Source organism: Scyliorhinus canicula, chromosome 5 (assembly GCF_902713615.1).
Source record: "Scyliorhinus canicula chromosome 5, sScyCan1.1, whole genome shotgun sequence".
Taxonomy (NCBI): Eukaryota; Metazoa; Chordata; class Chondrichthyes; order Carcharhiniformes; family Scyliorhinidae; genus Scyliorhinus; species Scyliorhinus canicula.
The window spans coordinates 132,608,373-132,623,507 of record NC_052150.1 but is presented as its reverse complement, the minus strand read 5'-3'; the positions used below and the strand labels follow the sequence as shown (position 1 = coordinate 132,623,507).

General features: G+C 47.3%; 1 protein-coding gene across 4 annotated transcripts in view; it reads left to right on the top strand.

Moving 5' to 3' along the window:
• Window positions 1–245: 245 nt before the first annotated feature.
• mocos (molybdenum cofactor sulfurase) overlaps window positions 246–15,135 on the top strand; it is a 348,946-nt gene continuing 334,056 nt past the window's right edge. Inside the window, exons 1-2 of one of the 4 annotated variants that reach the window (XM_038797687.1) lie at window positions 477–598; window positions 4,977–5,043. In XM_038797687.1, the coding sequence (XP_038653615.1) occupies window positions 5,013–5,043 (31 nt within the window). In that variant the 5' untranslated portion in view covers window positions 477–598; window positions 4,977–5,012. Of the gene's footprint in view, window positions 599–671; window positions 767–4,976; window positions 5,044–15,135 lie in introns of those variants that run through there. The other 3 variants (XM_038797686.1, XR_005460716.1, XM_038797685.1) reach the window with 3 other exon arrangements.

Here is a 15,135-nt window from a genome sequence, read left to right as displayed (position 1 = left end):
AGTAACTTCATTGAAGCTTACTTGGGACAATAAGCTTATTACAATAGCAACTCCAGCTCCCTGAATGAACTGCAACACACCGCTAACATGGACATGATGGGCCGAATGGTCTCCTTTTGTGCCTTAATGACTAATCTTGAGACCAGACCTGACCTCCGCCCCAGGCACCTCTTTGACCGCAGTCACTTCCACTCTCAACCCTGACCCTCATAATTTTCACGGTGAAAAATGTTTCGCGCTTTGTTGATTTTTTTCAATGAAACATGGAGTTCCGCCCTCCAGATCAGGGCCTGACAACTTCGTTATCTCTTCGCCTCCACCAGGTCTGTCGGCCCAACCCGAGGGGAGAGAGGGAGGAGCCGCGTTACTCCCCCGTCCTTGGGAGTGATTTGTGGCGCGAGCAGCCGGTACGAGTGCCACAGGCCGCGGCCTCCCGAACCCTGGCCCCCTGCCGGCGCTGCGAGCCGACACGCCATGGAGGGGACAGGGCCGCTCGCGGAGCTCCAAGACTTGGAGCGGTTTAAAGGAGCTTTCAAATACCAGGGGTGCGGGAAAGGAGTGGAAGCGATGCGGGCTCGCGAGTTCAGCAGACTGACAGGTAACCAGGCGCGCGGGCGGGGGCGAGACTGACACCTAACGGGCAGCCAGCGAATCCCCCCTCCTGTCTGTCTCCAATATCAAGAAGCAGCGAATATACATGACGGTGGCAGGCGACATGAACGGAACTGCTGTGGGACTTAAGGCAGCTCAGTATTTGATGCTTGGGGTTAGTGGACACCGGAGTGACAGGAGAGTGCTGTACTCTTGGATTTGGTGGAAGTAAAGTGACGAAGTGGAGCTTGAGAAGAATATATTGTATGTTTATGTTTTTTAATGCAGGTGCGGATGTTCCAGATGGATTTCGGGAGTATACGAGTTATGTGGGAGCCATCTCAGAATCTCATGGCAATGGGAATATTTCAGAGCTTTTGGGAAAAAGTGTGGGATGAAGTGATTATTCGGTGGGAGAAGTTATGTGACATGGAAATAGTGGAGTACATGGCGTACTCAGAATGGTGTTTTGGATTTGTAATGAAATTGGGAAAGGGTGCTGGGATGTGTTAAACCTCATGAACTTTGTGCTGTTGCACAAGTCAGCTCATCGTGACCAAAGGACAGTGATCCTGCCACAACAAAGAAAATTACAGCACAGGAACAGGCCCTTCGGCCCTCCCAGCCTGCGCCGATCCAGATCCTTTATCTAAACCTGTCTCCTATTTTCCAAGGTCTACTTCCCTCTGTTCCCGCCCATTCATATACCTGTCTAGATGCTTCTTAAATGATGCTATCGTGCCCGCCTCTACCACCTCCGCTAGTAAAGCGTTCCAGGCACCCACCACCGTCTGCGTAAAAAACTTTCCACGCACATCTCCCTTAAACTTTCCCCCTCTCACCTTGAAATCGTGACCCCTTGTAACTGACACCCCCACTCTTGGGAAAAGCTTGTTGCTATCCACCCTGTCCATACCTCTCATAATTTTGTAGACCTCAATCAGGTCCCCCCTCAACCTCCGTCTTTCCAACGAAAACAATCCTAATCTACTCAACCTTTCTTCATAGCTAGCACCCTCCATACCAGGCAACATCCTGGTGAACCTCCTCTGCACCCTCTCCAAGGCATCCACATCCTTCTGGTAATGTGGCGACCAGAACTGCACGCAGTATTCCAAATGTGGCCGAACCAAAGTCCTATACAACTGTAACATGACCTGCCAACTCTTGTACTCAATACCCCGTCCGATGAAGGCAAGCATGCTGTATGCCTTCTTGACCACTCTATCAACCTGCGTTGCCACCTTCAGGGGACAATGGACCTGAACTCCCAGATCTCTCTGCACATCAATTTTCCCCACGACCTTTCCATTGACCATATAGTCCGCTCTTGAATTTGATCTTCCAAAATGCATCACCTCGCATTTTCCTGGATTGAACTCCATCTGCCATTTCTCTGCCTAACTCTCCAATCTATCTATATTTTGTTGTATTCTCTGACAGTCCTCCTCGTTATCTGCAACTCCACCAATCTTAGTATCATCTGAAAACTTGCTAATCAGACCACCTATACCTTCCTCCAGGTCATTTATGTAGATCACAAACAACAGTGGTCCGAGCACGGATCCCTGTGGAACACCACTAGTCACCCTTCTCCATTTTGAGACACTCCCTTCCACCACTACTCTCTGTCTCCTGTTGCCCAGCCAGTTCTTTAACCATCTAGCTAGTACACGCTGAACCCCATACGACTTCACTTTTTCCATCAACCTGCCATGGGAAACCTTATCAAACGCCTTACTAAAGTCCATGTATACAACATCTACAGCCCTTTCCTCATCAATTAACTTTGTCACTTCCTCAAAGAATTCTATTAGGTTTGTAAGACATGACCTTCCCTGCACAAAACCATGCTGCCTATCACTGATAAGTCTATTTTCTTCCAGATGTGAATAGATCCTATCCCTCAGTATCTTCTCCAACAGTTTGCCTACCACTGACGTCAAGCTCACAGGTCTATAATTCCCTGGATTATCCCTGCTACCCTTCTTAAACAAAGGGACAACATTAGCAATTCTCCAGTCCTCCGGGACCTCACCCGTGCTCAAGGATGCTGCAAAGATATCTGTTAAGGCCCCAGCTATTTCGACCCTCGCGTCCCTCAGTAACCTGGGATAGATCCCATCCGGTCCTGGGGACTTGTCCACCTTAATGTCTTTTAGAATACCCAAAACTTCCCCCTTCCGTATGACAACTTGACCGAGAGTATTTAAACATCCATCCCTAGCCTCAACATCCGTCTTGTCCCTCTCCTTTGTGAATACCGATGCAAAGTACTCATTAAGAATCTCACCCATTTCCTCTGAGTCCAAGCATAAATTCCCTCTTTTGTCTTTAAGTGGGCCAATCCTTTCTCTAGTTACCCTCTTGCTCCTTACATACGAATAAAATGCTTTGGGATTTTCCTTAACCCTGTTAGCCAAAGATATTTCATGACCCCTTTTAGCCCTCTTTATTGTGCGTTTGAGATTCGTCCTACTTTCCCGATATTCCTCCAAAGCTTCATCAGTTTTGAGTTGCCTCGATCCTATGTATGCTTCCTTTTTCATCTTAGCTAGTCTCACAATTTCACCCGTCATCCATGGTTCCCTAATCTTGCCATTTCTATCTTTCATTTTCACAGGAACATGTCTGTCCTGCACTCTAATCAACCTTTCCTTAAAAGACTTCCACATTTCAAATGTGGATTTACCCTTAAACAGCTGCTCCCAATCCACATTCCCTAGCTCCTGCCGAATTTTGTTATACTCTGCCTTTCCCCAATTTAGTACTCTTCCTTTCGGACCCCTCTTGTCCTTGTCCATGAGTATTCTAAAACTTACGGAATTGTGATCGCTATTCCCAAAGTAATCACCAACTGAAACATCAACCACCTGGCCGGGATCATTCCCCAATACCAGGTCCAGTATGGCCCCTTCCCGAGTTGGACTATTTACATACTGCTCTAAAAAACTCTCCTGGATGCTCCTTACAAACTCTGCTCCATCTACGCCTCCAACACTGCACGAATCCCATTCAATGTTGGGGAAGTTAAAATCTCCCATCACAACCACCCTATTGCTCCTACATTTTTCTATAATCTGTCGGCATATTTGTACCTCTACTTCATGCTCGCTTTTGGGAGGCCTGTAGTAAAGTCCCAACAATGTTACTGCACCCTTCCTATTTCTCAGCTCAACCCATATTGCCTCAGTGCTCGAATCCTCCATCGTGCCCTCCTTAATCACAGCTGTGATATCATCTCTGATGAACAATGCAACTCCTCCACCCCTTCTACCTCCCTCTCTATCCCTCCTGAAGCATCTATACCCTGGGATATTCAGTTGCCAGTCCTGCCCTCCCCTCAACCAAGTCTCAGTAATACCAATAGCATCATATTCCAGGTACTGATCCAAGCCCTAAGTTCATCTGCCTTACCTGCTACACTTCTCGCATTAAAACAAATGCACCTCAGACCACCTTTGCGTTCATCATCTCTTCCCTGTCTACTCTTCCCCTTAGTCACATTGAGTTTATTGTCTCGTAACTTACTGGCTTTAGTTGCTGCTTCTTTACTGACCTCTAACTTCCTAATCTGGTTCCCATCCCCCTGCCACATTAGTTTAAAACCTCCCCAACAATGTAAGCAAAAGCACCCCCTAGAACATTGGTTCCAGTCCTGCCCAGGTGTAGACCATCCGGTTTGCCAGTCTTTTTCCCGCCCTTCTGTGCAGCAGAGCTAGCCACAGTGCCATGAGCCTGGCTACTACTGCCTTCCCCTGGTGAGTCATCTCCCCCAACAGTATCCAAAACGGTATACCTGTTTTGGAGGGAGATGACCGCAGGGGACACCTGCACTGCCTTCCTGCTCTTTCTCTGCTTTTTGGTCACCCATTCCCTGTCTCCCTCACCAATCCTAATCTGCAGTGTGACCAACTCACTGAACGTGCTATCCACGACCTCCTCAGCATCGCGGATGCTCCAAAGTGAGTCCATCCGCAGCTCCAGAGCCGTCATGCGGTCTAACAGGAGCTGCAGCTGGACACACTTCCCGCACATGAAAAAGTCAGGGGCATCGGCCGCGTCCCTGAACTCCCACATTGCGCACGAGGAGCATAACACGGGTCTGGGATCTCCTGCCATTTTTACCCTTTACCTTAACTGATTACAAATATAGTATCAAATAATTAATAAGTGAAAGGAATAAAGATTTTACTTACCAATCACAATACTCACCAACCCACCCAAGGTTAGGATTGTATTATGCCATTATATCTCTGAGGCTCAGCTGTCCATTTTCCTGGTATTCTTTCAAAACGCAAGTGTTATTTTTACTTCTCAAATTGAGCTGAGCACAAATATACATTTTTGTGCTGCACAATTTAATTCAGTTTAATTCTTTCCAGGCCAGCTCCTGATATTTATTTTGATTCTTTTCCACCATGATCGACACTTGTTTATTTCATTCTCCGAGTGAGTATGTATGCATTTGTTTTTGATTACTATTTAATATTCTTCACAGTCGGCATTATTCTTTATTTCTTTCCAGTGTGGACAATAAATAATAATCTTTATTAGTGCCACAAGTAGGCTTACATTAGCAATTAAGTTACTGTGAAAATCCCCTAGTCGCCACACTCCGCCTGTTCGGGTACACAGAGGGAGATTTCAGAATGTCCAATTCACCTAAAAAGCACGTCTTTCGGGACTTGTGGGAGGAAATTGGAGCACCCAGAGGAAACCCACGAAGACACAGGGAGAACATGCAGACTCCGCACAGATAGTGACCCAAGTGAGAATCGAACCCGGGACCCTGGCGCTGTGAAGCAACAGTGCTAACCACTGTGCTGCCCTAATTCATCTATAATATATTAAAAATTCTGTATCCATAATGTACTTCCTGTTTCTCGCATTTATTGCACATTGTACTTTTATGCAACATACTTTGATTATTGGTTGAAAGTAAACAGAAACAAATCAGAGTTTAAGAATCAGCAAACATACATTTCAAAAGCAAGGTAAGAGGCCAATCAGTAAACAACCAACCTTGAATGACCAGTCAGGAGCGGCCACAAGTTTAAAAAAATAAAGGATAATGGTAAACTAAATTAATAACAAACAGCTGAAAAACCAAAAGTTCAGGGTAAGTAAGAATGGAAAGGAAATGACAATGACACTTAAAATGCACCACAAAGCACTAAATTCAGTATTTGACTCTGAAATCCACAAATGAGTCAAACCTCACATTCCATCAGTCAACCTCATTCTGCCAAACAGGCTCACCCTCAACAGTTTTACCAAATCTCTGGTTTCCCCTCAAATAAAGGCAGACCACAGGAACAACACCATGATTCAAAACCCTGGCATGTCAATGGTGTGCTGTCAAATTCCAGGTTTCTGCTCCCGTGAAAATAATGCCCAGCACAATGCTGCCTCGGAGGTGGGCTGCCATCATTGGAGGAAGGGTCGCCCTTGGGCTAGGAGGGCTGAATGGGCACAGCAAATGTGGGACTGCCATGCCACCCCCAGATCATGTACACCCATAATGGGAACAACTCCAGCTGTTGCCCGTCTGTCCCCCCCAAACACCCCCAGGACAGAGCCCCATCCGTAGTAATGTGGTGAAGGTCACTTTAACCCCAACCTGATTGTGGCGGCTAGTTGAAGATTATTGCTAATGGGGAATTGGAGATACGTTTCCTGAACTCGGCAGGATTTACCCCTGAATACTGAGGGAAGCAAGGAAGGAAATTGCTGCGGCCTTGGCGAACATCTTTGTATCTTCATTGGCTACAGATGAGATCCCAGAAGACTGGAGAAGAGCTAATGTGGTACCGCTGTTTAAGAAAGCTAGCAGGGATAATCCTGGAAACTATAGGCCAGTGAGCCTCACATCGGTAGTAGGTAAATTATTGGAGAGAGTTCTCAGGGACAGGATTTGAACCCATTTGGAAACAAATGGACTCATTAGGAATAGACAGCATGGTTTTGTGAAGGGGAAGTCGTGCCTCACTAACTTGATGGAGTTTTTTGAGGAGGAGACAAAGATGATTGATCAGGGGACAGTGATGAAAGTTGTTTACATCAGTGTTTTTCAATCTTTTTTTTGAGTGACCCACGTTTACAGAATGGCCGATTATCGCGACCAATGCCACATTCGCGCAATATTCTCCGTAATTACTTTTAAAAGGGCACACTCATTGTTGCCACTTCTGTATTATTGAATATAAATTTGTAAGTTGAGCTGCTGTTTCACCATAAACGACAGCTCCACCCTGACACATTGCTAAAGGGTGCTATATCTTCAAACTCATTGTTAGCATTTGGAAAATTGTGTGCAAGTGCTGGAAAGATTATCAGGCTCAATATTTTTTTTTAAATATTTCTTTATTCTCCTCCTTTTTCGCATTTTCTCCCCAATTTACACCCACCAACAATAAACAATAATCAGTAACAAATATGTCAATCCCCATATCAATAATAACGATCCCATCCTCCCACCGAACCCAAAATATTCACCCACATGTTCACATAAACAACTGACAAAAAGGAATCAGGAATCCCCCATAGCCCCATTAACACCCATTGCCCCCCTCCCCCAACCCTCCCACCCACCCCCCCCAACTAATGTTCGATGTTATCCAGTTCTTGAAAGTGCAGAATGAATAATGCCCATGAATTGTAGAACCCCTCTGTCCTTCCCCTCAGTTCAAACTTAACCTTCTCAAGAGTCAAGAATTCCAACAGATCAGCCACGCCAGGGCACAGGGTGGGTGGAGAGGCTGCTCTCCAAGCCATAAGGATCCCCCTTCAAGCAATCAACATCTGTCTCCGCACCCGTTTCCAAACCTGGCTGGTCCGACACCCCGAATATGGCCTCCCGGGGGCCCGGGTCCAGTCTCACGTGCACCACTTTAGAAATTATACTAAAAACCTCTTTCCAGTAATCCTCAAGCTTGGGACAGGACCAAAACATATGAACGTGGTTAGTGGCTACCCCCGCCCGCAACGTTCACACACATCTTCTACTCCTTAGAAGAATCGGCTCATCCTCGCCCTCGTGAGGTGTGCTCTGTATACCACCTTCAGCTGTATCAGCCCCAACCCCGCGAACGAGGTGGAGGCATTCACTCTCCGGAGCACTGATGCGACCATCAATTCACTCAGAGACTCGAGTCGAAGTAAACAGTGGTTTTAATCAGCTTACAACTTTGCCTGCCTGCGACTGGTACATTACTGAAGGCGGTCCCGCAGGTCAGCTGTTCTTATACTTCCTATAAGAGGCGGAGCCATGGGCGGAGCCCACACATGCTCCACATCTCCCCCTGTGGGTGAAGCCACACAGTGGCCCATAGATGGAGCCCACAGGGTTAATGGCATGGCATAATGCAACACAGTATACTCGTGAATTAATAGCGCTTATACATTCACCATAAGCACCTCACACCTGAACCCCTCCTCCATATCCTCTCCCAACTCTTCCTCCCACTTTGCTTTGATCTCTTCCCACGGTGCCTACCCCTCCTCCAAAATAGCTCCATAGACCGCTGACACAACCCCCTTCTCCAGTTCCCCTGTCGTCAGCACCTCCTCCAGCAATGTGGAGGTCGGCTCCTCCGGGAAGTTCTGTATATCCTCTTCTAGCAAAATCTTGAACCTGCATGTATCTAAACATTTCCCCCTGCTCCAGCCAATACTTCGCTTCCAGCTCCTTCAATCCTGCAAACTGACCCCGAAGAAACAAATCTTTTAGTGTCTTAATCCCCTTCTCCTCCCATTTCCGAAAATTTCCATCCCACCTCCCTGGCTCAAATCTGTGGTTCCCCCGAATCGGCATTTCCCTTGACCCTGCCCCCAACCCGAAGTGTTGGCGGAACTGCCTCCAAATTCTCAATGAAGCTATTATTATCGGACTCTCTGAGTACTTCCCCGGGGCTATCGGGAGCAGCGCGGTTGCTAGTGCTTTCAGACCCGACCCCCGACACAAACTCTCCTCCGTTCTGACCCACTGGGAATCAACCCTTCTTACCCAGCTCTACACCTTCTACACATTCGCTGCCCAGTAGTAATACATCAGGTTCGGAAGACCCAAACTCCCTGCCTGTCTTCCCCTCTGTTGCAGCACCTTTCTCACTCTGGCCACCTTCCCTCCCCATATGAATGACGTAATCCTTCACTCAATCTCTCTGAAAAAAGCCTTTGGCAGGAAAATCGGCAGGCATTGAAAAATAAACAGAAATTGTGGCAACACGTTCATTTTAACCGCCTGTACCCAACCCGCCAGTGACAGAGGGAGACCATCCCACCTTGGCAGATCCGCTTTCACTCTCCCCACCAAACTAGAAATGTTGTACCTGCAGAGTCCCCCCCCCCCCCCCCCCCCCCCCCCCAAACTCCCGGGCAACCTGCACCCCCAAGTACCTAAAGTGAGTCCCTGCCCTACGGAATGGCAGCCCCCTCACCCACCCCTGCCCCCACACCCGGCCGAGATACCACAAAATACTGACTCTTGTCTAGATTCAGCTTGTACCCCGAGAAAGACCCAAACACTCGAAGCAGCTCCAATATTCCCCCTATCGACACACTCGGTTCCGACACATATAACAGCAAGTCATCTGCATATAAGGACACCCTATGCTCTATCACACCCGCCCCCCCCCCCCCCCGCACTATTCCTTTCCATACCCCCGAACGTCTTAATGCGATGGCCAACGGCTCAATTGCGAGTGCAAACCAAACAGCAGGAAGGACATCCCTGCCTAGTCCCACAGTGGAGAGAAAAGTATTATCAGGCTCAATATTGCACAGTTTTAACAATGTCATGTTCATGTGGTCAAAACCTAACACAACCTCGGGTAGGAAATTAAGCTCAAAACTTCAGCTTCAGAAACAGGAGCCCTAACTGTTGAACTAAAAACACGGTCAGACAGAATGTCACTGGACGCCTGTCAGTACCGCTTCCCAGGTAATTATGTAACAGACTGAAAGCATGCTTAAAAAAAACAATGCTGGGCACAGCTCAACTGACCAATATGCAAAACGTGCAGACACATTCTATTCCATACATCTGCAACATTTTACTGGGACCTGTAAACATGAGTGTAGTTTAGTTGGCAGCTAATGTTATCTTTAGTGAACAATTCAAGCCCCAATAAAGATAGATGGAAAGGTCCTTGCTGTAGAGGAACTGATTCAGCTGAAGAAGTCATGTAGCCACACAGCAGAGATGGATGCTTGGGGACGAGCACCTGGGAAGAAGGGGTGGATAGTGGCAGGGGACGTGAAGAAAAAAAGAGGCGTACTTGATGGACAACACTTGTGCGGAAAGACAATTTTGAAATGGAAGGAGTGGACATAGGTACTTGCAGGGGTGGAGGAGGCTGTATGTCCTGCTTAACTGAGAGAATGATAAAATACACACGGCAACGAACACAGGACATCCTGAAGGGGGAGTGTGAACAGCTAGAAATCGTAGTACACATAGGTACTAATGACATAGGCAGGTAGAGTGATGAGGTCCGGCAGAAGGAGTTCAGGGAGTTGGGCGGAAAGCTAAAAAGCAGGACTTCTAGGGTTGTAATCACAGGATTACTCCCTGTGCCGTGTTGCTCGTTCTGGGTGAGTGTGCTTTACATTCAATTGGCTCTGTTTATTACTTAGCTCTGGAGTCGGCAGGTATCATTATGATACCGCCACAAGGCTCAGGTTCAAGTTCAGATCAATGACTCAATACACCAGTTAGTAAGTTCAAAACAGGACACGTTTATTATAGCACAGTTATTTACTGCTCATGCATATAATACTAAGACTAAACTATTCCTACCACTAGGCCAATACTTATCTGGAATAAGGGAACTGCCGGATCAGGGAACAATAGCCTCTTGCTCTCCACTGGGTCCGCAGGTTTCCAGTTGGTGTGGACTAAAGGGGTCAGGTGTGTCTACTCTCGTAGCGTGCGTTGTATGACACTTACTTGATGGCGGCTGCTGACCAGGCCTCTCATTCTCTTGGTCAAGGTCTTCTGCTGCAAAGGTGTTGTGCTGGGAGGGCCGGCTGGTCAAGAAGAAAGAATCAGTCCTGGGACCTGACTTTTATAGGTCCCAGGGGCTTCGCGCCCTTCTGGACAGACCCTCTCTAAACCTGCAATCGATTGGGTCTCTTCCCAATCGATTGATTTGAATTTCCCCAATAACGGGGCTGTTCCTTGATCACTGGGCGGTCCTTGTGGCTTATTATTTCAGACTCCCTTTGGCGCCGAGAAATCTGACTTTCTATAGAATGTAGCGATTGCAGTTAACTGTTGTGTCCATTGTGCCCGGGAATCACCGGGAATCGCTTCATTAATATGCAAACTTTTTAGTTACAATGCTGTCTGGTTTCTTTAGCAGCCAGAATACACAGGGGATTCTGAAAACTGCTCGTCTCTTTGCAACTGTCCATTTTTCCCTGTAACCTTTGCGTCTTCCATTTTGTGTGAGGAAGTGGCCAACCCAGGTGGCTACAACCACGTGCCAGTGAGGCTAGAAATAGGAGGACAGTGCAGCTAAACATGTGGCTAAACTGGTGTGTAGGAGGGAGGGAGAGTTTCAGATTTCTGGACCATTGGGATCTCTTCTGGGGCAGGTGGAACCTGTACCTGAAAGCGCACAGCATACGGAACAAGGTAAATGAGCTTGTTGTGCACATTGAAATTGGCCAGAACGATATTGTGGGCATCGCAGAGCTGTGGCTGCAAGGGGATCAGAGCTGGGATATAAATATACAAGGATATGTGTCCTATTGAAAGGACAGGCAGATGGGCATAAGGGCCGGGGTTGCATTGTTAGTAAAGAATGAAGTTTCATAGAATTTAAAGTACAGAAGGAGGCCATTCAGCCCATCAAGTCTGCACCGGCTCCTGGAAAGAGCACCCTGCCCAAGGTTAACACCTCCACCCTGTCCCCATAACCCAGTAACCCCGCACAACACTAAGGGCAATTTTGGACACTAAGGGCAATTTTTCATGGCCAATCCACCTAACCTGCACATTTTTGGACTGTGGGAGGAAACCGGAGCACCCGGAGGAAACCCACGCACACACGGGGAGGATGTGCAGACTCCGCACAGACAGTGACCCAAGCCGGAATCAAACCGGGGACCCTGGAGCTGTGAAGCGATTGTGCTATCCACAATGCTACCGTGCTGGTTAAATTGATAGTAAGGAGCGATATAGGATCAGAGGGCATAGAATCACTGTTGGTAGAACATAGAACATAGAACGATACAGCGCAGTACAGGCCCTTCGGCCCTCGATGTTGCACCGACATGGAAAAAAATCTAAAGGCCATCTAACCTACACTATGCCATTATCATCCATATGCTTATCCAATAAATTTTTAAATGCCCTCAATGTTGGCATGTTCACTACTGTTGCAGGTAGGGCATTCCACGGCCTCACCACTCTTTGCGTAAAAAACCCACCTCTGACCTCTGTCCTATATCTATTACCCCTCAATTTAAGGCTATGTCCCCTCGTGCTAGCCACCTCCATCCGCGGGAGAAGGCTCTCGCTGTCCACCCTATCTAACCCTCTGATCATTTTGTATGCCTCTATTAAGTCACCTCTTAACCTTCTTCTCTCTAACGAAAACAACCTCAAGTCCATCAGCCTTTCCTCATAAGATTTTCCCTCCATACCAGGCAACATCCTGGTAAATCTCCTCTGCACCCGTTCCAAAGCTTCCACGTCCTTCCTATAATGAGGCGACCAGAACTGTACGCAATACTCCAAATGCGGCCGTACTAGAGTTTTGTACAACTGCAACATGACCTCATGGCTCCGGAACTCAATCCCTCTACCAATAAAGGCCAACACACCATAGGCCTTCTTCACAACCCTATCAACCTGGGTGGCAACTTTCAGGGATCTATGTACATGGACACCGAGATCCCTCTGCTCATCCACACTACCAAGAATTTTACCTTTAGCCAAATATTCCGCATTTCTGTTATTCTTTCCAAAGTGAATCACCTCACACTTCTCCACATTAAACTCCATTTGCCACCTCTCAGCCCAGCTCTGCAGCTTATCTATGTCCCTCTGTAACCTGCAATATCCTTCCGCACTGTCTACAACTCCACCGACTTTAGTGTCGTCTGCAAATTTACTCACCCATCCTTCTGCGCCCTCCTCTAGGTCATTTATAAAAATGACAAACAGCAACGGCCCCAGAACAGATCCTTGTGGTACGCCACTCGTAACTGAACTCCATTCTGAACATTTCCCATCAACTACCACTCTCTGTCTTCTTTCAACTAGCCAATTTCTGATCCACATCTCTAAATCACCCTCAATCCCCAGCCTCCGTATTTTCTGCAATAGACGACCGTGGGGAACCTTATCAAACGCTTTACTGAAATCCATATACACCACATCAACTGCTCTACCCTCGTCTACCTGTTCAGTCACCTTCTCAAAGAACTCGATAAGGTTTGTGAGGCATGACCTACCCTTCACAAAACCATGCTGACTGTCCCTAATCATATTATTCCTATCTAGATGATTATAAATCGTATCTTTTATAATCCTCTCCAAGACTTTACCCACCACAGACGTTAGGCTCACCGGCCTATAGTTACCGGGGTTATCTCTACTCCCCTTCTTGAACAAAGGGACCACATTTGCTATCCTCCAGTCCTCTGGCACTATTCCTGTAGCCAATGATGACCTAAAAATCAAAGCCAAAGGCTCAGCAATCTCTTCCCTGGCTTCCCAGAGAATCCTAGGATAAATCCCATCCGGCCCCGGGGACTTATCTATTTTCACCTTGTCCAGAATTGCCAACACTTCTTCCCTACGCACCTCAATGCCATCTATTCTAATAGCCTGGGTCTCAGCATTCTCCTCCACAATATTATCTTTTTCTTGAGTGAATACTGACGAAAAGTATTCATTTAGTATCTCGCTTATCTCCTCAGCCTCCACACACAACTTCTCACCACTGTCCTTGACTGGCCCTACTCTTACCCTAGTCATTCTTTTATTCCTGACATACCTATAGAAAGCTTTTGGGTTTTCCTTGATCCTACCTGCCAAAGACTTCTCATGTCCCCTCCTTGCTCGTCTCAGCTCTCTCTTTAGATCCTTCCTCGCTTCCTTGTAAATATCAAGCGCCCCAACTGAAACTTCACGCCTCATCTTCACATAGGCCTCCTTCTTCCTCTTAACAAGAGATTCCACTTCTTTGGTAAACCACGGTTCCCTCGCTCGACCCCTTCCTCCCTGCCTGACTGGTACGTACTTATCAAGAACATGCAATAGCTGTTCCTTGAACAAGCTCCACATATCCAGTGTGCCCAACCCTTGCAGCCTACTTCTCCAACCAACACATCCTAAGTCATGTCTAATGGCATCATAATTGCCCTTCCCCCAGCTATAACTCTTGCCCTGCGGGGTATACTTATCCCTTTCCATCACTAACGTAAAGGTCACCGAATTGTGGTCACTGTTTCCAAAGTGCTCACCTACCTCCAGATCTAACACCTGGCCTGGTTCATTACCCAAAACCAAATCCAATGTGGCCTCGCCTCTTGTTGGCCTGTCAACATATTGTGTCAGGAAACCCTCCTGCACACATTGTACAAAGAATGACCCATCTAATGTACTCGAACTATATCTTTTCCAGTCAATATTTGGAAAGTTAAAGTCTCCCATAACAAGTACCCTGTTACTTTCGCTCTTTTCCAGAATCATCTTCGCCATCCTTTCCTCTACATCCCTAGAACTATTAGGTGGCCTATAGAAAACTCCCAACAGGGTGACCTCTCCTTTCCTGTTTCTAACCTCAACCCATACTACCTCAGAAGAAGAGTCCCCATCTAGCATCCTTTCCGCCACCGTAATACTGTCCTTGACTAGCAGCGCCACACCTCCCCCTCTTTTGCCCCCTTCTCTGAGCTTACTAAAACACCTAAACCCCGGAACCTGCAACAACCATTCCTGTCCCTGCTCTATCCATGTCTCTGAAATGGCCACAACATCGAAGTCCCAGGTACCAACCCATGCTGCCAGTTCCCCTACCTTATTTCGTATACTCCTGGCATTGAAGTAGACACACTTCAAACCACCTACCTGAACACTGGCACCCTCCTGCGAAGTCAAATCTGTGCTCCTGACCTCTATACTCTCAATCTCCCGTACCCTAAAACTACAATCCAGGTTCCCATGCCCCTGCTGAATTAGTTTAAACCCCCCCAAAGAGCACTAACAAATCTCCCCCCCAGGATATTGGTGCCCCTCAGGTTCAGATGTAGACCATCCTGTCTATAGAGGTCCCACCTTCCCCAGAAAGAGCCCCAGTTATCCAGAAATCTGAATCCCTCCCGCCTGCACCATCCCTGTAGCCACATGTTTAATTGCTCTCTCTCCCTATTCCTCATCTCACTATCACGTGGCACGGGCAACAACCCAGAGATAACAACTCTGTTTGTTCTCGCTCTGAGCTTCCATCCTAGCTCCCTAAAGGCCTGCCTGACATCCTTGTCCCCTTTCCTACCTATGTCGTTAGTGCCAATGTGGACTACGAC